Genomic DNA, 22,852 nt, shown 5'->3' on the forward strand with positions numbered 1-22,852 from the left:
TATATGAATGGTGAACTAAAGTAAATTATAAGTCTACTAATCAGGAAGAAACTTGGGTGGAAGCTTATCACTTTTCTTTAATGAAGCTGTTCATGATATTGGTAGACATGCCTTAACCAAAGCTCGAGCCCGAAACCAGATGCATTTAAAGAGTGCTGCACTTATGGATACCCTGTAGTAGAATTTGTACTATTGCAAATGGTGGTGAAAGTGAAAGAAGAAGTGGGAGATAGAGAGAGAAGATAATGACACCTCTCTAAATAGAACAGAGAGATAGGGATAGATGTTTGATCCAAGCCTAGACCTCTGCTACCTAATAGGGCATTCGCATGGGCTTTGCTGTCCTAAAAAAAAAAACAAACAAACTAAAAACAAGATTTATTTATATATTTGTTTCCCTTGTTTATTTTGCTCGTAATTTTGATTGGTAATGGGTTCAAGCTCATCGAGTCGTTGAACGCCTGCGCCATTGGCCACAAATCAGCGATACGCCAAGCCCATGAACTCTCCCTTTCCAGCGCAGTCTCCACAGCCCCCGCAGCTACCGCTCAGCTCCAGCAGCTATTCACCAAATAGTTTAGTTGAGCTCTGAATTTTTAAATTTGACATTCGAAATAGCGAAATGCAGTCAACGGAACAGTTGCTCTACCTCTGACTCTCTCCATCTCCCTTTCCCTCTACCCATCTCTCTCTCTCTCTCTCTCTCTCTCTCTGTTGCGCTCGTTTGGTCGCTTTGCAGATCTATTTGTTTATAACAATTTTGTTTTCGTTGTCTTTGGTGACCCCCAAATGGCGACATGACCCTGAGCTGGGTCGCAGCAAAAGTTCAGCTAAGCAAATCGCCAAAAAAAAAAAAATTCAAAATACAAAATAAAACCAAAACAAAACAACCGAAAAAATAAGAGTTCATATATCTTAGCCAATTTGGATGATCTCATGGTAGTGTAGCTGGCGCACAAGGTTGCCTGGCCGAGCTCTGTTGCCACGTGCACCTATGGAGCTCGCTAGGCTCTGCACATATACATATAGATATCTATGTATATGTATGTGTGTAGTTGGAAAATTTCCAACACAAAACGACTGAAGCTGAGCTGGATATCGATAACATATTTAGGGGGTTATAAAGCCACGGCTCATGTACAAATCATAGAATTAAGTTATGGTAGCTTAAAGGCAGGCCGCCTCTATGCAAAATCGATTAATCGATAACAAATTTGGCATAAGTTGAGCGTCAAGTTACTGTTTTATAACAGTTGCATTTATTAAAGTATGCATACTTATCGATAATTGATAGCTGAAATCGATAACCGAAGGCAAAAATAATCGAAATATATCCAGCATTTTTACAGGCAATACATTAATAATTTGGTTAAGAATGTTATTTGTAGTGGCCCTTGTTGCGATATCGATTAATCGATTGTGATCAACACCAACACCAACACCATACATTTTCTGGTGTCTCCGGCTCGAGCTATGAAGCAATAAGATTTCTTGACTTTTTTTATTGAAAAAGAAAATAAACAAAAGAATATGCAAATAAAAACAAATTCATTTTCTATGTATGTAATTATATATATACATATATATACATACGATATATATGTACATATATATATTGATATATAATTTATTTTTATATCATACGAAATATTAACTAAAATGGAAATAATACAAATAGAGTCTTACGTACGTCTAAAATTTGTCTAGTTAAACTCAAAAAAAAAAAGAATAATAATAATGGTAATATTAATATTAATAGTATTTAATAATACAATTAAGAAGAAATAAACAGTTTTCAATGGAAACTTAAGCTTAAATGTTTTTGTGTATTTCAGATTTTAACAATATGGGGGGAGGGGGCTTACTTAGGACTAAACGGTCGCATTTCCGCCATTCCATTTTTTTTTTCGTTTTTCCTTTTATTTTTTTTTTTTTTGGCAATTAAAACAATACTAGAAAATAATGTTAATAAATCGTAGATAATGCATTAATATATATATATATATATATTTTATATATATATTTATACATATATACAATATATTATATTATAGATTTATATATGTAACTATGTAGGTCTAGCAAATGGGCTGCTGGAGTTGCCGCCGCATTCTTTGGAACGAGGCGCTGCCAAAGTAATTAAACAATATAATTAATTACATTTTAATATTAACTTGGTAACTGCAACAATTTTTGTTGTTACTTTTTGTTTTTCAATATATATATATATTTTTTTTTGTTTTGTTTTTGTTTTTGTTTTCTTTTTGGCGCTGCAACAAAAAATAAAAGAGAAACGAAAGCTTACGTTGTACGAGAGAAAATGCGTAATAAAATCAATGAAAGCTGCGAGCGAAAGTTGCAAAATGCAAGAGCTTAAGAGAGAGCATAAGACGCTCGCTCGCTCTCTCTCACTTAAGCTGGCGCTCAGCCAAGTGCTGAGCCGCTCACAAAGGCAACTCTTCGAAAACGCAACACTAATACTAAATGCTCTCTTCCTTAATATTCATAATTATATGCAAGTACATATGCATATATGTCGCTTTCCCTCTCTCTCTCTATTAATATATATATGTGTGTGTGTTATGCACATGGATCATGTTTTGTGTGTTTGTAATTTTTTTGTTTTTTTCTTTTCATTCTTATTTTCGTTTAACTCTTAAGCAAAAAACTTAAATTTCTATCACAGCCATTTTTATTTTTTCGAAGAAAAAAATTGATTCTTTTTGTTGTTATTTTTTGTTTGTTTGTTGTTTTGTTTTTGCCCAATTGCTGTTTAAAAAATGTTACAATACTTATACTTTTTCTTGCTTGTTTTGAATGCACTTTTGTTGGTTTGTTTGTTTTTGTTGCTTTGTTGCGTCAATATTTTAATAAAAATTCTAATTGCACTTTTTTGTGTATATATTCTTTTAAATTGCTATTTAATAATCCAAGTTTCAACTTTTCTTTTGTCTGTTGTGCACTGAGTTTTGCGTTTTGCTTTCGCTTTTTGCTTTTGTTTTTTGCTGTTGTTGTTGCTTTCGATTGAACACAAGGAAATGTGGCGAAAACTATTAAAGAAAAATACCAAAAACAAAATAAATGAAAAGGTAAATGAAACCGTTATCTACGCTAAGCTCGCCCTGCGCCACTCGAACAGTGTGACCAGCTTTCAGTTAATATTTATGAACTATTTTTTTTTTATTTTTATTTTAATCACTGGCTATTTGGAATTTTGGTTTATTTTGAGTTTAATTTCAAACATAATTTTGGGATTTTTTTTTTTTTTGTTTATTAAATACTTCGTGGCGTGCGGGCGGGCACATAAGACTGTAGCAAAAATTTCGTTTCTTTCTTTAGTTTTTCCATTCTCTTCGTTTCGCTCTTCTATTTCTTTTACTGTGACTAGGAGAACGGAATTTGTATATTATTTGATTTGTTTTTCACTATATTTTCTTTTCTTTTTTCTTTTTGGTTTTTAAACAAAGCGCGATAAAAAAAAACTATGAAAATTGTTGCCTGGGTAAAGCGGCAGGAACTAGTTGTTCTTTTTTTTCTTGTAATGAAACTGAATTGGGATTTTGTGCCTTTTTTGGAACCATTTGGGCGGAACTTGTAATTCATGCAGGATTTGATTAAGGGCTCAGGCGAGTATTATTAGCATTATTAAAATTATTATTGTTTTTTTTTTTTTCAGGTTTTTTTTTCTGGAATGTGAACTGAGCCTTTGCATCGCATCGTAATATTCAAGTATTTTTTGTATTCTTTTTTAGCCCTTTTTTTTAGGAGCTGGCACAATTGTACTTAAGGAATTTTTTGTAGTTTTTACTTCTTTTTATAGGATGTTTAAAAAAAAAATTAGTTAAAAAAAAATGACTGACGCCTTACCCTAGCCTAGAGCTTTTCATCACTCTATCTCTATCTCTCTCTCTCTTTCTCTCTCTCTCCCTCTCCTAACTGTCATCATTTACATTTGTATGTAAGTATATATATAAATTATGTATGTGTGTATATCACTCGGCTACTTGAAGATTTGATATACAAAGTAATTTTTGTTTTTTATTTAGTTTTTTTTTTTTGTATTTTCTTTTTTTTTCTTGTTTTTGACTGACTACAAATTCTTTGATTTTGTTATGTGTTTCCACACAAAATGTTATTGAAACAAAAGTTTTGTACAAATTGCGAGACAATTATTTGTGTTTTTCCATGTTTCTATTTCTTCTTCTTCTTCGTATTGTTGTTGTTCATCTTGTTGATCTTGTAGGCCAAGTCGTAATTGCAACACCGACTTGCAGCTGCCCGAAACGAAACGCAAATATAAGCAAAAACATAAAATTCAGTTATCAATTACAATCTATGCGAAGATTTTCCTTCTCTTGTTCTTGCTCTCTAGCGCTGCCTAACGGTAAATTGGGTCTTAGTTGCTAGCTTAGTAGGTAATGCTTAGATCTTAGCTTATAACTAATGCTAAATATTAAGCCTAAAAAAAACTCTTTGCTCTTTGTCTTGTCTAATTGTAAAAATGTTTCATTTTGTTTTTGTTTTTGCTTTTGCTTTTGCGTTGGCTCTTGCTTCTGCTTTTGCTTTTGTTGTTGTTGGTTGGTTGGTTGGTTGGTTGGTTGGGGTCTATCCAGCATCCCTTACTGATACTTTCATGTCTCCAGCGAGGTGACAACCAGATTATGAAACACGCTCGCCGATTCGCTCATCATGGCCGCCTGGCCGCACGAGTCGCTGCCGCTGCTCGGCTGTGTGGGCGTGCCGAGACGCAGTGCGTCCATGATGACCTCGAAGTCCTTTTGATTCTGATTCATATCGAAGTTGACCAGCTCAATGTGGTCGGCCGGACCACAACCACCACCACCACCACCAACGACAGCACCACTGCCACTGACGCCACCACAGCCGCCACAGCTGCTGGTGCTCAGCTTGACGCGCTTGTGATTGTTGCTGCCGATGCCAATTTGGTCGCTGTTGCTGCCGACGCCGGCGCCGAGCCCCACAACATCCAACGGACAGTCCTCAATGGCCGAGATGAGCCGCTGTGGCGGTATATAGAACTGTGAGAGCGCCTCGCGCACCAGCCGATCGCTCTCGTCCTCGCTGTTGCTGCGCATGCGCTTCCGCGACGCCGACAGCGCTGCCCGCTCCAACTGCTCGGCGCCCTGGGTTATCTCTGGATCTATTAGCGGCATTGGCGCATTGATGGCGCTCAGCTCGCGGTCGAGTATCTCCAGATCGTTCACCAGATTGCTGTTCGATAGATGGCGCTTGCGTGCGGCCGCAGCAGCAGCGGCGGCAGCGGCCACAATCGAGGACGATGAGGAGGAGGAGGAGGATGAGGCGGAAGCGGAGGCGGAGGTGGAATTGGAAGAGGACATTGTGTTGCTATTAGTAGCTGGGGGCGTGGCACCATGACGCAGCAACTGCGACGACTGATGATTCTCAATGGAGCAAATGGTGCGTGCGCCGCTAACATCACCGTAAGGCTTATTGTTGTTGTTGTTGTTTGTGATGCTGTTGTTGTTGTTGCTGTTGTTGTTCATTGGCTTGGCATCGTCCATGTTGGGCTGGAAGAGGTTCTCACGCGCCAATTCCGTGCTGCTGTTGTTATCGGTTCTATAAGTCAGAAAGAGACAGAGAGAGAAAGTGGTAAGGGAAAGTTAGTAGAGTTTTTTTTTTTTTTTTTTTTTTTTTTTTTGTGAAAAGACATTGGCAAAACGGTATAAAAGGTAAATACGAGAAAAACCTGTGCGACAATCAGACGAGCACAAACGCACATCCATGTGTGTATGTGTGTGTGTTAGTGCGTATTTAGCCAACGATAACAAGCATCGATAGCTTTGCCATTAAATTGCACATATGCATTCATAAATATTAATGCTATCGATAGTGATTATTATCTAATTATCTATACACAAGTACGTACAACGATAACAAGCATCGATAACTTGAATAGCCAATAGATTGTATCACTATATACATATAGCCAATTTATCGATCATATATATTGTTTATGATACAAACATAAATATTGATGTTATCGATCATGATAATGCAGCAACAGCAACAGTTACCGTTATTTATCTACAGTTACTTATCTATGGCACCCCACCCAGTTATTTATCTATGACACAGCATTTAGCACGCTTCGCAAATATTATCGATAACTTGTGATGCAAACACTTGCTGTGCTATCATATCAAATGACTCATCATTAGTTAATTTCAAAAGCTCTCGCAACGCCCAAAAATTAAGTAAGAAACCCCCCCAATGTTCGCATATTCTACACACCCGCCGCCGTCATCGCCATAAACTGTCCCCAGTCCCCCACTCCCACCCCAGCAACTGGAATCGAGGCAAACGTGTCAGCGTGTATTATCGATGTCAGCTTTGCAGGCCAGTATGCTGGTCCGTGGGTCGCACATTAATTAACTGGGCCAACTGTGCGCCGCTTGGAGCCAGTTAAAACGGGCTAACGCAAACGCAAAAGCTGCCGGCTGGCGGACAGCGAACAGCGGACAGCGGCCGGCAGCGAAGTAAATTTCAGCTAATTTCTCTTTCAATAAAAGCAAGCGACAGACTGACTGAGCGACCGACACGCCCCTCTGCGCTGCCCCACACCACAAATAGCCCACCTTGCGTAGCGCAGTTTAGCCAATATGCCAAAGCGTTTGAAAGAAGCAACAATAACAACCAAAACTACAACAAATACAAATGTGAATTAAGGCAGCAAAGTTAGAAGAAGACAAAGCCACCAAAAAAACGAAGAAGAAGAAGCAACAGCAGCAACAGCAGCAGCAGAAGAGTGGCAAAGCAACAGCGACGCATTAAAATGCGCAGCTGAGCATGTCAATGCTCACTATTAAAGCAGAAAAGAGCAACAAATACAAATACAGAAACAAAAACAAACGCATACACACACGCACTCAATAACGGACAAGAATGGCATGGGCAAGGTGCAAGGCAAAGAGAGAGAGGGAGACAGAGCGAGAGGGCAGGCAAGTGTGTGAGCGCGGGTAGGCGCAGAGGTGCAGGCGCGCGCGAAAAAAAAAATGAAAGCGAAAGTATGTAGGAATCCGTATGAAGACAAAGTGTGCTACGCAAAAATACCCTGTAAACTAAATGCATGAGGCATATTGCTTGTATACAAATGTACATATAAAGATTAAGAGTTAACAGTAAATATATATATTATATATAGATACAATATATACATACATATAAGTATATAAAGTATAAGTCAAAGATTTTTTGAGTATTTTTCATATCTAAATATTTATTCATTCATTTTTACCTGACTAAAAACTAATCTACAGGGTATTCTAGACATACAGCTGAATTCATAAAAGTAATTGTACGACTAACCATAAATTGTTGGCCAACACAACTTAGTGATAACCTCCTCAACATAAACATCTAAATGAATAGCAATATATGTACATATATACATATGTAGATTGGTTAATCTTAATATTCGATTTTGAAATATAGTAAGTTATTCTGTAAAAGTTATTACGCTCCGCCACAATACTATTTTTATGACCACAGCTGTATAATACGTATGCATACATATGTGAATATACGGTAAAATATGTATCCATATCTGTATCCAATCCAATGCAACTAAAACACACTTTACTCTAACAACAATCCACCTCGTTGTTACACACATTTCCAAATCAATTTTTCAAGGGTATTAAAAAAACACAAAACGACAACACAGAAAAATAATACAACGAAACGTTAAAGAAGCAGCGTTAACAAATCGCTCGCTCCAGAGCTTTATAGAAACCAAAACCAGAAAGCGTACAACAACAGAAGCAGCAGCAGCAGCGCCAACAACAACAACAACAATAACGGCGCAACGTAACATAGAGAGTCAAAGAGAGCGAGGGGTTAGGAAGTACAGCAGTTGAAAACAACAACAGCAACAACAACAACAAAGAGTAAAGTATATTAGTTTAGTTGTTGTTGCTATTATTGCCTGTTGAATGTGCTGTGCGCGAAGCACCGTTAACTTGAAATGTTGCTTGGGCCAAGAAGCAAAGGTAGAGAACGGGGGCCACGAAATGGGAGCAACGACAGCGAAGCAGCAGGCAAAAGGGTAAGCAGCAAAAAGCAGCGGCTCACTGACCAAAAATAAGTTGCCAAAAGCAGAGAGCAGAGCACAGCGGAGGGTCGCAGTCAAAGCATGTTAAATGCAGCGGCAATGGCAGCAACAGCAACAGCAACAGCGACTGCAGCGCTAGCGCCAGCGCCAGCGCCAGCATTCATTGCACAAGTGACCCCAAAATAAAAGTTGCCAACAGCAAACAGTTGGCGGGGGGCGCGACGTATTATGCTCTGCTGTCATGCTCAAGTGCTTTATCCATCATATTACATAAAATATTCATCTGCAAGAGAGTGAAGGAGAGTGGGAGAGAGCGTGCGAAGAGCGGGAGAGGACGAAACCGAGAGAGCCCATACCCACGGTCGGTCGCATTGCTGTTCAGCCAGCTTCCCAAAAGAAGCTTTAAAATTTATTTACTTTTTTTTTTTTTTTTTTTTTTTTTTGAATAAATCAAAGCAAGCCAAATTACACTTGGCAAGCTGCGAGCGGATCGTACGGACAAAGCTTTGCTTTTCACTTCAGTGTGACGACATCAAAGCGCTTCACTTGGAGCTTACGCTCGATTGCGCGTTCGAGTTCTTCTCTGACAGCAATTAATAGTAATAAAGCTTTTATCAATGTTTTTGGGATGCCATCGCGTTGACATTGAGTAGCTACAAAAGAAGCAGCGGCCACAGTGAGTGAGAGAGAAAGAGAGAGAGGGAGGAAGGGGAGCGCGCTCGCGCTCAATCACTTGTAAGCACGCTGTGTCCGTGTGCGTGTGTGTGTGTGCTTGTGTGTGTACTCAAGTATGCGCGCGTGTATATGTTTGCCTGTGTGCGTTTGCATGGCATGCGACCGATAAGCAAACGGTATTGTCCACTCTGCTTCAATAGCAAACTGACTTGCCGAAGCAAGAGAAAGAGAGGGAGGGGAAAACTGAAGCTTTGCTTACTACTTGTTAGCTTCTTTTTGTCTTTGTTTTTGTTTTCTTTTATTTTTGTCTTATCTGTTTTCGTTTTGCGCACGTTTTCTCGATGGTCTCTGGCGAAATATGCCGCTGTCTCTTGTGTATTTGTACGTTTGTGCTGGGGGAAGGGAGACAATGCTCTGTATATACATAAACATACACATACATACACGCAAACAATTCATAGGAAAATTGGGGCATATTAAGCGCTTCACCTGCGTGGCATGGCGTGTGCCTGTTTGCCCCGCCCTTTGCACCCACCACCGCCCCCCCTCCCCTCCACACACATCATATTGTGCGTTCTGCTCTTTTGATTATGATTTCGAGTTCAAGGCTATTAACTTGTGTATTTACAAATTATCCATCATTTGCCTTGGCTTGCCTTCGATGTGATCCTTACACACAACGTTCCAGTCTTTCATTGTTCGCGACTAGCAGATACCCCATCGATGATTTAAAAAAAGCTTTTTCTTTATAGGAAAACACTGTATGTATGTATATACACACACATACATACACACACATATGTAGACATCTCCATCTCTGCCTGGGCCTGCCTTGTCCCTACACACACACACACTCACATACAAATATATGCAATGCATATATACGCACACTTGCACAACTTAATTATACACCTTTTTTTTTTTTTTTTTTTTTTTTTTCTGTTGTCCATTTTTAATGAGTACAGGGTATATGCAATGCACAAGTGGAGCACAAGCGGCGGCAGGCAACGCAGTCTAAAAATGTTAAATAAAAAATGTCACACAATCGAACGACAAGTGCAAAAAGCAAGGAGAAAAAAAAAGCACACACACACAAAATAAGAGAAAAAGGGGGAAACAAGCACAGCGCGGCGTGTCGCGTCTGCAACGTAGAAATGGAAGCGAAGGCAAATGACGTTATAACGGTAGAGGGAGGCGGGGGAGGGGCTCAATGTAAAGTCACAAATGTAGGACGACGACGACGACGACGCGCATTCGTTGGTGCGCTGCAGGGGTCGGCATCGAGCCGCAGGAGACGGCGTACGTCACAGACAACTTCATTTGAAGCGGAGGCCGCCGAGGCGAGAACAGAGCGAGAACACCCCACACCCAATCCGATACAAGCTTAGCCCAACCAACCTACCTCTAACCTAGAGTCGCAATCATACAACACACACACACACACACGTACATGCAAACATATCTACCATATGGCGTATTTCCCCTCCACCACACCACACCGCCGCACACCACTTTACTGTTGCTCCGTTTCGCTTCGTGTGATATGCTGGCCATGCAAATTGAATTTAAAGTGATTTTAAAGAGCGAATTCGCTGCGGCTGCCCCTTTAACTTGAGTAGATTTTGCTGCTAGTCTCTTCACACTCTCTCTCTCTCCCTCCCTCTCTCTCTCGCCTCTCACTCATTTTTCGCTTATCAGCCATTATTTGTGTGTTTGTGTGTCTGTGTGAACATTGATAAGCAATTAAAAATAGCAACAACAACTATGCGAAAATGCAAAGCGCGCGCGTGTCGTCAGCTAAAAACAAATACTTAAGAATGTTCACAAGAATTTATTTATACACAAAGATTGAATTGTGGATAATCGCACAGTCATATATGCAGATCCATACATATATGTGTGTATGTATATAAATATATGCATATATGGAGATGAGATTATTATTGAACAAAGCTTAACACTGCTAATCCGGCAGGAGTTCTCAGAAGTCCAGAACTCTTACAAGTTCAGAAGTCAGAGTTGTTCGCTGCTGATTGGAGTACATATACATACATACATACATAAATACATACATACGTACATTCATACAAATTGTATGAGATATACATACATATATGTATCTGTGTACATGCATGTATGGATGTATATGCATAATTTGCATTTATCACTCACTCACAAATAGAAAATAAATATATAAAACTCACACTCTCCCCACAACCCGCCCATCAATTTTAATTGTATAATCTAATTGTTCTAGAATCTAGATGCTTTAAATGCGCGCCCAGACAAACAAATGCAAATGGCACACGCCCTACGCCTCCGCATCTGTGTGTGAGTGTCTATGTGTGTGTCGGTGTGTGTGTGTGTGAGTGAGTGTTTGTAAAGTAGGCAATCGCAGCTTGTGGTGCAATCGTTACCGAATAGATGAGATGCGCAACAAAAGCACCGGCAGCAACTGCCGCAGCAGCAACCGCCGCAGCAGCAACAGCAGCACCAGCAGCGACAGCAGCACCAGCAGCGACAACGGACAGCGGCAATAGAAACAACAGACAATATAACAGAAAACTATAAAAACGTCGTCGCAGTCGCGAATTATTACGACGCCGCAAAATGGGGCGGTGGGTTACAAAATGTGTGCAAAGAGCAAAGCGAACACACACACACACACACACACAAACGAATAAACGAACGAACCGAACGCATAGGCGAGGGAGCACGAGCAAGTTCCTCTCTAGCTTGTGTTCGCTCTCTTTCTTTCCTTCTTTCTCTATCTAGCTGCATCGATGCCTCGCTGCTTCGCTGCATTTGTCTGCTTTTTGTGTGTTTGTAGCAAGGCGCAAGCGAGCAAAGGGGGTGTGTTTAGCAGCCTCAGATGCGGTAAGCAATTGAATAAGCATTTGGTGTTTTTTCAATACCTTCAAATAACAATAACAATAACAAATAATCATAAATCGCGATTCGTTGACTATTCGTAACCGATAACATGATGTCTCTTTAGGTGAAGAACATTGCACAATAAATCAAATTGCACACACACACACACACACACACAAGTACATAAATAAGCATGTTAAGTATATAGAACATATGCAGACAATCAGTCAGCCAAGCAGGCATATAACACACACTGCACATGCACACATTTTGTCATTTTCTTTTATAAATTTCTCCAACATGCATTAAACGATTATTTCTTCTCTCTCTTTTAATTAAATTATCGATTGCTGCTGCTACTGCATGGCAACTTCAAAGTAATAAGCGCATAGGCATATGGTTGTATGTGTGCATGTGTATGTAACATATACATATAAATATGTATGTACAAGCATACTTACAATTGTATGTAGTATGTATGTTTGTACATATGCAAGCGTCTCACTGGAGAAAACATGTCAAACAAAGCAAAACGAAGCAAAAACGGAAACGCAGCACACGAAACAGCAGCAGCAGCGCCAACAATGACGTCGAAGTCAACGTCGCGCCAGCAGCAGCGACAGCGACCAACTCTATGCCAAGCAGAAGCGAATCAAAAGCCAAAAAGGAAAAAACTGAGATTGCTATGAATTAAGTTTTTGGCTGCGCGCAAAAATAAACAACAACAACAAAAACGAAGAGCTTCAAATGTCTGAATGTGTGCGTGAGTGTGACTGTGTGACTGTGTGTGTGTACATGTGTGTAGTAACGGCATTTTATTTGTTTTCTCTCCTTGCAGCAAGCGCGCTGAAGCAAGTGAAACAAAGAGGAAGCGCAACAACTACAGCGAAAAGAAAGCCAAGGCGGCGCTATGTCCATCTCACACTAGATGATGATAGATGACAGTTGTTGGTCGGGGTGCGAGCTATCCAAAAGGGAGGGGCAAAAATTGAAGTTGCCACGCTTCAAGTTTGACACGCGCGTACGTAGGCAAGGCAAAATCCAAAAGGCAATAACAACAAAAAATAATACAACGTAATAATGTTTAACAGTAAAGCCAATGGCAAAGTCAGTGAAATAAATGTACAACTTCATACTACTCCACTACTCTCTGCACCGCTAGGGCAAAAGCAAAACAAAAGAAGTATACATAAATCTACAACAACAACAACAACGACAATACAACAACAATAGCTACACTATTATACTGTACAATGGCACAGAGCCCACAGTGGGCCAACGCCAGCGATGGCAGCCAATGATCCCCACCAAGTAGATAAACATCATCAACACAGCTGCATGACATTATGCTAGCTCATAATATAAACAATGAATTTCTATACATTTAAATATACATAAGTTGTACATTGTATATGTATATGTATATGTATTGGGTATGTTCGAATTCCGAAATATCGATAGACTGTTATCGGTATGCCCACTGGATATATACACAGTGCAGCATACACTGCTAAATATATGTATGTGTGTGTGTACATATGTAATACATGCATGCATAGCAACCACTTCAGGCATGCCGTCTATTCCTGCAGGGCACGCAGACGAAGCCTTGAGAGAGCGAAGAGCGGAGAGCGCCAAAGAGCGTAAAAATTGCATACGAAAAGAAAGGCAGCAGCGGCAGCGACAGCAATAGCTGTTAATGATCACCAACCAATACATACATACATACATATGCAATAACCAATTGTGCTCAATAATTGAAACGCATTTCAAGATCAGCTCAAATGACGTTTTCTTTTCGTCTTTTCTTTAACTACGAAATTCTTTCGTAATATTGTATTTTGTGTGTGTGTTAAAAAAGTTTTAATAACTCTTTGGACTCTGCATGGCTAAAAATAATTATACGCACACAAATACACACATACACATTAACATACTAATGTCGCTTCTCGTTTGTGCGTGTGTGTGTGTGTTTGCAAAGTCTGAAGGTTTTGGTTGCGTTTTGTGCTGTTGATGTTGGCATGCGCTGGCTTTGGCTTGTGGTATTGTGTGCATGTATGTGTGTGTATATGTATATGGCGACTCTAGAGGTGCACTAACAACAACAACAGCAGCGTTGCTGCTTGCTATCATCGCAGTCGCTACTCTCAGTTGCTGCTGCTGTTGCTGTTGCTGTTATGGTTGCTTTTTGTTGCAAGTGGAACGTGATTATTTCAACGAGCGCAACGTTTTTTTAGCACACACACACACACAGACAGACACTCTGTGTGTGTGTATTTTCTACAGCTTGCTTTGATTTCTTTTGGTGTTTTGTTGTTGCTGCTGCGGCGGCTGCTGCTGCTGCTGCTGCTGCTCGCGCTATCTGCGAAGGTTGTTTCCCGCTGTATTTGGGTGCGCGCGTGTTGTTTTTATTTTTGCTTTTGCTTTTGTTATTGTTGTGTTTTAAGCGTTTTTCTCTTCTTTTGTGTTTCTGTTCCTGTCTTTACGGTTTTTTGGTTTTTATTCTTTTGTTGTTACGCTGATTGACATCAATAACTACCGATTATTGACTATCATGTATATGCGATAATTATGATCGATTAACGATATGCATGCCAAATTGTTATCGAATTTGAGGTGCATATACAATTGTATAACTATTCAAATTACCTAAAGTAGAGTTTACTATCAAACTGCATAGAAAATGTTGATGCATGTATGTGTGTGTATGTTTGTATGCCATACATCAATGTATGTATGTGTGTATTCATGCTATTCGAGCATACTATACTAGAATATACTCTTGTTGTTGTTATTGCCTCTCATCTTTACTCGCTGCTGCATACACACGCCCTTCTTTACAGAGCCAGACAAACGGACAGACAGACAGACAGACAAACAGTCAGACGATTTTAGTTGGCTCGCCTGCTGGTGCTGGCTGTGTTTTCTCTCGCCTTCTCCCTCCCTCTCACGCTCACTCTTTTCTAGTTGCTGCCTCCTCTGCGCGCTGCCGTTTTTCGTTTCGTTTTGTATTTTGTGTCGTTTCTGTTTGAACTGTTTGCCGTTGCTGTTGTTGTTGTTGTTGTTGTTGTTGTTGTTGTTGTTGTTATTGTTTAATGTCTCTTGAGTATCTGCTTTGGTTTGCTTTGCTGTGCTTCGTTTTGCTTTGCGCTTGGCCTGAATGCAACAGAAAATAAATAAATAAAAGAAATACTGTGCACGTTCGCTATAATGAACTAATTGTAGTCAAGTTGGTTTTTCCCCCCTTTCGCCCCTTTCCGACGCTGCCCCAACATCCCCTTCTGCTCGCGCACACAAACGCTTTCACAAAAAACATAGAAATTCCGTCTGTCCGCATATTTATTGTTCATTTTAACGACAGCCCACTGTACGCTTATTGTGTGGCCTGCAGCTGTAGTTGTAAGCCTGCAGGAAGCGACAGCGGCGACTAGTTGCGGTTGACGCTGACCACAGCCTAAAGACGGAAATATCCTTGCTAACGCGCGTCAAGTTACACAGCAAATAAAACTGAACGAAAGACTTGTCAGACGGAGCGTTGCCACGCAGGCCAATAAAAACATAGCAAATATATATATATAAAAAAAAAAAAAAAAAGCACCAACCAGAGACAGAGAAGCTGCATTAAACCCAAACAACATTTCCAATGATCACTTGACGCAGATTATAACAACAAACAGAGGCAGAAATAGAAATAGAACTACAGGCATATATGTATGTACATGTATGTATGTATATGCATGCACATTCTGCAAGTGTTATATTTGTTTGTTGTTGTTATATGTATGTATATTTAGCACACTTCCACTATTTTGAGTAATCGCCTTATGTCTTACGCTCGTTCGTCGCCGCCGTCGCCCGCGCTATTTCTCGCTAGATACGCACTTTGGCCTTTCGCTAACTGCGAAGGTTGCCACACGCTCACGCACAAGCTTGAAAGGGCAATCGAGCGAACGAGCACGCGTGGGCAACATCGCGAGCCAGCGCTGCCAATTGAGCTTTTTTTTTTTTAAGTTTAAATATATGCATATATGTACATATATGCATATATTTTATATATTCCATTTATATTTATAAATCAACATATGAATATCTTCAATTATTTTGCAGCTCTAATTGCAGAGGAAGCAGCCTTAGCTAATTTTCTAAATTAACTAAAAGAGTATCACGAAGTCGCCATGTTTTAATTGCTTTTCAAGCAACTTTATCTAGTTTTAGAGTTTTTCTCTTCTTTTTTGTTTTTGGCAAAAGCTGGCACCACTGGCTGCCTCTTACAATTTATAATCAGACACACATAAACACACACACATCCATACATACATATACATACATATATATGCAGTTATACATGTACATGTATGCATGTGTCTGTGCACGATTGTATCTCTATCTCGTTCGTTTACTCACTTTGGCAAATTCTGCAGGTAACGCATTTGCTTCTCACGTCTCAGCTCATCGGTAAGTCGGCAATAGGTGTTATTGATGCAGACGCTGCGGCGCAGGTTCGCTTCAGAGTCCTTGATTCGCTCCAGCTTGTGGGCGCACAGCTGCAGGATGCGTTTACGTTCCTCGCGCTGACGCAGCTTCGGCGAGATCATTGGCACGCGCGAACGATGATGGTGATAACCAATGGGGGGTGAGCAGCGTGGCGGTCCGAACATGTCCGAATCATCATCGCTGCTGCTGCCATTGCCGCTGCCGCCGCCACAGCCGTTTCCATTCGCTGCATTTGTATTGGTTGGCAAGGTCATTGTGCGATGTGTCTGTGTCTGTAACTTCGACTGTGACTGTGTGTGTATGTGCGTGAGCGACTGCAAGTGTGTGCGTATGAATCGCATTCAAAGCTTCGCTTGCAGACTGTTTAAGTCTCTCTTCTTTGAACTATTTGCTGCTGCTGCTGCTTCTTCTTCTTCTTGCTTCTTCCCACTGCACACACAAGGTAAACAGCAAATGTTTATTTAAGTAATAAATTATATTGAAAAAAACAAATTATTTTATTTTAGAATTTTTTGTTGCTTTGTTTTGTTTTGTATTGTTCTGTTTTTGGTTTTTGTTTTTTTATTTTTTTTATGTGTGAGTGTTTTGTTGTAGTGAGAAATGATCACAAGCTGCTTTTAATTGTTGACTTTCGATAGGAAGCAGCCTACTTGGTTTTTTTTTTTTTTTTTTTTTCCTTTGCAAATTACAACACGCTCATGTATAGGAAAGTGTGCGTGTGTGTGTGCTGCTGCTGGCGTCGCTGCTGCTGCGCTGGTGCTGCGTGAGATTTCACTTTGCTTTTGCTGTTTGTTTTGTTAGCATGCGTGCGTGCGTGTGTGGCCCGTTATGTTTCGTTAACTTTGCATTAATTCGCACGCTTTATCTTTTTTTTTTTTTTTTGTATTGGCTTATGCTGTTGTTTTTGCATTTGTTTTACTTCTGCTATAAAAATTCAAAATAATCCAGGACTTTTGAATTTATTCGAGCGCACAGAACTCAACAAAAAATAATCAAAAAAAATTTTCAAAAAAAAATAAAACAACTGTTATATTCTATTATTAACTGTTCAATTAGGCACTCAGTGTTGACAATTACAATTCAAGTTTGGCAGCCTTTTTTTTTATTTATTTATGTCAAGTAATTTGTTATTGTTTTTGATTTTTGGATTTTTTTTCTTTGAACACGCGGCTTCCTTAGGCGGTGGGCAGTGCAAGTGCAGTTTGGAGGGCTGAATGGGGGGCGCGGTTTAAAAAGGAGCGACGCACACAAAGTCAATAGAGTTTGAGAGAGGCACAAGTCTTTTACTAATTGTTTGATTTGTTGTTTTAATTAAGTTTTTGTTGCTTTAGAATTATTATTAATTAATTATTATTATGTTCCTTCATTTTTTTTTTTTTTTTGCTAAAATTATAGGCGCCTGTTGAGGTTGCGTGAATGAGTAAAAGACAGAGAGTGAGAGAAAGAGAGCGCGCGGAACGTGTAAGTTGGGGAGCGCGTGGATTTTGTTGTTGCGTTACTTGTGTTACTAGGCCGAACTTTGCCGCTGCCGCTTGCACGTCCGCACAGTTCTCGCGTTCGATGTGAACTGAAAATTGAATGAATGAAGCGCACGGGCTTTGGCTGGCTGGCTGGCATCAGCACTGACAGCGACAGCAGCAGCGGCAGTGGCAGTGGCAGAGGCAGCGGCTGTTTTATTTGCCTGCCAGCGGCGACGTCGTCGTTGGCAGCGCGCACAGATGTTCAAGCTACTTCGGCTCGGTCTCTGGCGGCATCGCAGCCGCACGTACAAACGGAAGTAGCAGCCAGCAGAGACGTCGGCTAACCTAAGCTGAGCCGAACAGAGCTGAGCAGAGCAGAAGCGCCAGCCTAAGAGCGTAAAGAGAGTGTTGCTATAAAATATAAAGAGCGCAGTGCATGGCGTACGTGCGTGCTGTGTTATATTTATATATATATGAGTGTGTGTTTGTGTGTGTTTCCACGAAAGTCGGTGTGATATGCAAGATTTTGGCATTGGGTGTGTATTTGTGTGTGGGGCATTTTCTTAGCGTGTTTGTTGTTTGTCTGCTGGTTGCCGCTGCCGCTGCCACTGCCTCTGCTACCATTTGTAACGGAAGCGAAACGCAAACACACGCGTCGCTAGCTCCAACAGCAAAGCAAAGGGCAGCAGGTGGGGGTGGACAGTTGGCAAAAATTTGAGAGCCTCTTGTGTTGTATTTTGTCGCCTGTCGCTCCGGCGGCTTGGCACGCGCTTTGGCAGACGCTGCGGCCAATGAGCATAAATTTTATAGTTTCCTTTTTGCATACACGTACATGTACGTACATACACACATACACGCACACACATAGATGCTTGCATTATTTCTTCTCTTCGGTTTTGCTGTGTGTTTTTGTTTTTATTATGTAAAAAGTGACTGGCCTTAAGCGACAGACGCTACAGACCGTTAGCGGCAGCATTTATTAAGCTGCCAGTCAGGCGCATGACAAATGGCGGCGACTCTATCAATATATGTATGTAATTTGTTCTTGCTTTTGTTTTTTGGCAAATGCAAATGCTTATGAACTGTTCCCAATATGCAAGTTGCATGTGGATATGTGTGCGCGAGTAAAAACTTGAGGTCAGTTTTGGCACTCTCTTAATTTATGCCTATGCCAGTGTATATGTGTGTCTGTGTGTGCTTATTTGGGTTTGTGTGCTTAGCCAGCGTAATCTCTTCCAAGCACACACAACAACACGCTTGAAGAGAGCGTCTTGATTATTATGATTATTAAAGCTGTTTTTGGTTGTTGCTATTTTCTTGTTATTAATTGCCACTGCGTTGGCTTCTAATTCCTTGAAACAATTTGTGCTTTGCTTGAGTTTCCAAAATACAAAGAAAATATAAAAGCACAAAATGGAATTCAGTGATAAACAATGCATAATACAATTTTCTTGTTAACCGCCATGACTCAAAATGTGTTTAACAGTGAATTGAGTGGGCACCCAAATATGAAAGAAGAAACACAGCAACACATAGAAATAACTGTATCCTAAAAAACACAAACTACAACCGCGCCAATTTATACGAATGTACGTACATACATATGTATGTATGCGTGTATGTGTTTATTTATTTAACCTAGAAGATTTTCCTTTGGCGCGCATAAAATATATAAGAAACAAAACACAAAAAAAAAATGTGAACTAACCTCATTTCGTTTTTATTATGATGAGGAACTGTGGCAACAACGAAAATGAGAAAGAGATGTACGGCAATTGTTTTTTGTTTTTTTTTTTGTTTTGTTTTTATTTTCCTCGACCTTGCAGGCGTGTGTACTTATTATCTATATAACTCAAACTTTTACTTGCAATGTACAAATACATACGCACATACAAACGCATACACATGCATACGTACTGATGAATAACTGTTTATTTGCAAAAGTAATCATCAGTGGAGTGCTACAAATGAACTGATTCGCTTGTAGTTCAATGTCAAATACAGCTACACACAAGCACACATATACACGTACATACACATGTAAATATATATAAAAGTGTCTACATGCATATCCTTTAGCATTGCATTGACCCTGCATTGTCTTCGCTGTTTCCCCTGGCCGCTGTGCTTGTCCCACACAAGCTATCTCGCTCGCACCGATATTTCATTTCGATTTCGCTGTGCTGCAGCGAACGGCATTCTTTAAAGATAAATTCAAATTACGTAATTAAGCAGGCCTAACAATTAAATATTTATTGCTTTCAATTTGCTGCACGATAAGCCCAAAAGTACAAAACAAAAATCGTAACTCGCACAAACACACAAATGCGGCTGACGCACGCAGAGTTACCAGCAGCAGAAGCAGCGACAGCGACTGCGACGCTGGCTGTGTCAGCGACAGCGACAGCGTAAGCAACTACCTGCGGCCACTGAGCAAAAAGAAATCATCGCGCTTAATTTCAAGATGGTGTTTAATTTTTTGTTAATATACTTTTTTACATTTATTTCTTTACTTTTCTGTTATTGATGTTGCTGCATAGGTTCTTAGGATAGGGCGGAGGCATGGCGGGGAGGCAGAACAGATACTCTGAACAGCAAAAGCAAACACACACGAACAACAAAAGGTGCCGAAACGAAAACGAAAACTGCCCACTGCCAAAGCAGAAACAAAAAAAAAAAAAAAAAAAAAAAACATCAGCAGCAACAACAACAGCAATGGCGTCGTCAACGTCAACGCATATGCAGCAGCCGACGCTGTCGCGATGTCTGCATTTCTCACACAATTCGCCAAAGTCGCGTTAAAGCCAAACAAAAGCACAAATCCCAAAAGGCAGACGCGTCGCCCCCATGAACTAGTAGGAGCTGTTTCCCATACGTAACTATGTATATAAATACATATACATACAGACAGACACAGCTGTATCTAAGCTAAGGCTACAGCAACAATTTAATTATCAATAACATATTTAAGTTTCGTTTGCCTCTAACGCCCCGCCGTTGCCGCTGGCTAACTGTGTCTGTTTTGTGTTTTCTTTTTTTTTTGCGCTTGTGTGTGTTTGTGTTTCTTATTTTTTTTTTTTTTTTTTGCGCGCACGCTCTCTTTTTCTGCTCGTCGTATACTCGTACACTCTTTGCATTTGCCAAAGCAGACACAGCAACGCAGCCACAGTGGCCACACTTATCACAAAGTAAATGAATGCTAATGATGTTTTTAGTATTTAGCATTAATAGTTGAACTAGTATTATTACTTATACTAGTTTTTATTACTATTCTATTATTAGCAGCTATCTTTCAACTATTGATTTGGTAATTCGATATTCTGTTATCCCAAAATTATAAACACAACAACAATATCATGCGCTCTTGCAATGCTACCTAAATGGTGTGTCTGTTGTATCATTAACATTCCATACAAACAGTCCCACTGTGCGCCGTGTGAATGAACGTATAAAAAGTGAGAGCGCGTCGCCGTCGCGCTCATAAACGAAAATCAATGACTCCCAATGCGCGCCGTCGACGACTGTTGAGCGTCGTTTGCCCCGCAGCGTCGCTGCATTCTCCTCTGCTCCATACGAAAGCAAACCATACCACACAGCGCACATTGGCTAGCTCTATTGTTTGTTGTTGCGGTGGCTTCTTCCTTCGTTCATTTGTTCTTGTTCTTGTTCTTGATATTGCTGTTGCCGTTGTCGTTGGCGGCCAAAGCAGCGCAGTGATAAATGCGTCAGCGTCAGCAGTTTTGGCTGCGGCATATGAGTGTGTATATGTATGTGTGGCTGTATGCGTGTCCTGTCTTGTTGTTTTTGTGCATTAAAAATGACTTGTGTTTGGAGCATTGTTGAATTGAGTCTAAGTATTTAAAGTTGATGCTGATGCTATTGCATACACACACACATAGAGCCACACAAACACACACACACACACACAAAAGCAGAAAACAGGCCAGTTTTCGTTATTGTTGTTGCTGTTGCCATTTACAACGTCTGCGGGCGCTGCTGCCGTTGGCGTAGACGCTGCCAGCGTTGCCGTAGCTGTCGGTGCTTTTAACTGTGTGCCCTTCACAAAAAGTGGTTGTTGTTGTTGTTTTTGATGTTTCTGTTTGTATGTTTACCTATATTATATGTACATAAATACATACTAGCATGCAAGTTTGTGCGTATGTGTTTGTGTGTGTGTGTGTGTAGAGTGTTTGCATTTACGTATATTATACATAAATTTGGTCATGTTTGCAATACACAGAATCTATTGCAAAGCCAAAAGGCACAGGCAAAAAGGGTAACGTAACTGTAATGCGACCAACGGAACGGCTGGCGAAAGCATATTCCCAAGTCCCCTCTCTCTCGCTGTCTCGCTCTTTGGTGGTCTGCTTCTCTGTCGGTTGCTGCCAGTCGCTCTCTTCGCTCTTTGTGTTTATGCTTTCAACATTGATACGTGCCACTTTTCGCCGCCATCAGAGAGATACACAGACACACATATAGATATACACGCATATAAGGCAGCAGCAGTAGCAACAGCAACGGCAGCAGAGGGACACGGACAACTGGCTAAGTTTGTAATTAATTGCGGCCTTGCCACACACCGACCAACCAAACAACCAACCAACCGACCGACCGAACGCCCGCCCACCCCCAACGTTGGCTGTCCAATGCTGCTACTGCTGCTGCTGCTGCGACGTGAGAAAGCTGTAGATGAAACGCTTCGCTTGTCCGCCTCGTTGCCACTATTGCTGTTATTTTATTTATTTTTTTTTTTCGCTCTTTATGCGCTTAAAGACCCTGCACAGGGCAAACGCTGTTTTGGGCAGAGAAAGCGCGCTAGTTACAGTTGCAATCTAAAGCTTTGACTTCACAACTAAGCCCATCAAACTCCACCCCAGGCCAACCCAGTCCGCCGCACACACTCTTTGTGTCACTAATTGAGCAAACAACTGCTCAAGAGCGCACTTCGCCGCAAAGAGCGTAGGGCTCGCCGTGATCGGCGACTAATTGCTTGTTTGAACCAGACTCACGCCAGAGCCAGAGTTAAGCAGCAACTAAATAATAATGCTCAAAATGTATATGTACATTTACCCATACATACACAGATATATACACATGTAGTCCTTTTCACTCTTTGTGCCGCCTATTCGAGTCCAACTTATAGTAAAACTTGGCGAAATCCTTTAAAATTTAGCAAAGCCTTTTGGGCTCATTTTGAGAGCCGCCCGCACATTGCCTTTGCTACACCTTTATCTCCTCTTTCTTTTGCACTCACCCC

At 40.6% G+C, this 22,852-nt stretch overlaps 1 protein-coding gene and 1 long non-coding RNA gene across 3 annotated transcripts; one reads left to right on the forward strand and one right to left on the reverse strand.

Annotated features, from left to right (window-relative positions):
* Positions 1 to 2,986: 2,986 nt before the first annotated feature.
* LOC108619251 (uncharacterized) lies at positions 2,987 to 17,744 on the reverse strand. The gene is made up of 2 exons (XM_018015759.2): positions 16,046 to 17,744; positions 2,987 to 5,598 (listed from the first exon to the last, which is right to left on the reverse strand). The coding sequence occupies exons 1-2, from the start codon at positions 16,474 to 16,476 to the stop codon at positions 4,632 to 4,634; spliced, it is 1,398 nt and encodes a 465-aa protein (XP_017871248.1). The 5' UTR covers positions 16,477 to 17,744; the 3' UTR covers positions 2,987 to 4,631.
* On the forward strand, positions 7,622 to 13,305 carry LOC149267893 (uncharacterized). 2 transcript variants are annotated; one of them, XR_016271254.1, is made up of 4 exons: positions 7,622 to 8,086; positions 11,025 to 11,644; positions 12,020 to 12,404; positions 12,480 to 13,305. It is a non-coding gene; the product is annotated as an uncharacterized LOC149267893 (long non-coding RNA). The 2 variants fall into 2 exon arrangements; XR_016271253.1 differs by having other exon boundaries at positions 7,625 to 11,644.
* Positions 17,745 to 22,852: the final 5,108 nt, after the last annotated feature.

This window comes from Drosophila arizonae, chromosome X (genome assembly GCF_054131065.1).
Source record: "Drosophila arizonae isolate 15081-1271.41 chromosome X, UAZ_ARI_1.0, whole genome shotgun sequence".
Taxonomy (NCBI): Eukaryota; Metazoa; Arthropoda; class Insecta; order Diptera; family Drosophilidae; genus Drosophila; species Drosophila arizonae.

Coding starts and splice junctions, on each gene's coding strand:
- LOC108619251 (XM_018015759.2), bottom strand. CDS start 16,476: ATGCGATTCATACGCACACACTTGCAGTCGCTCACGCACATACACACA. Junction 5,599..16,045: donor TACCTGCAGAATTTGCCAAA/GTGAGTAAACGA, acceptor TCTGACTTATAG/AACCGATAACAACAGCAGCA.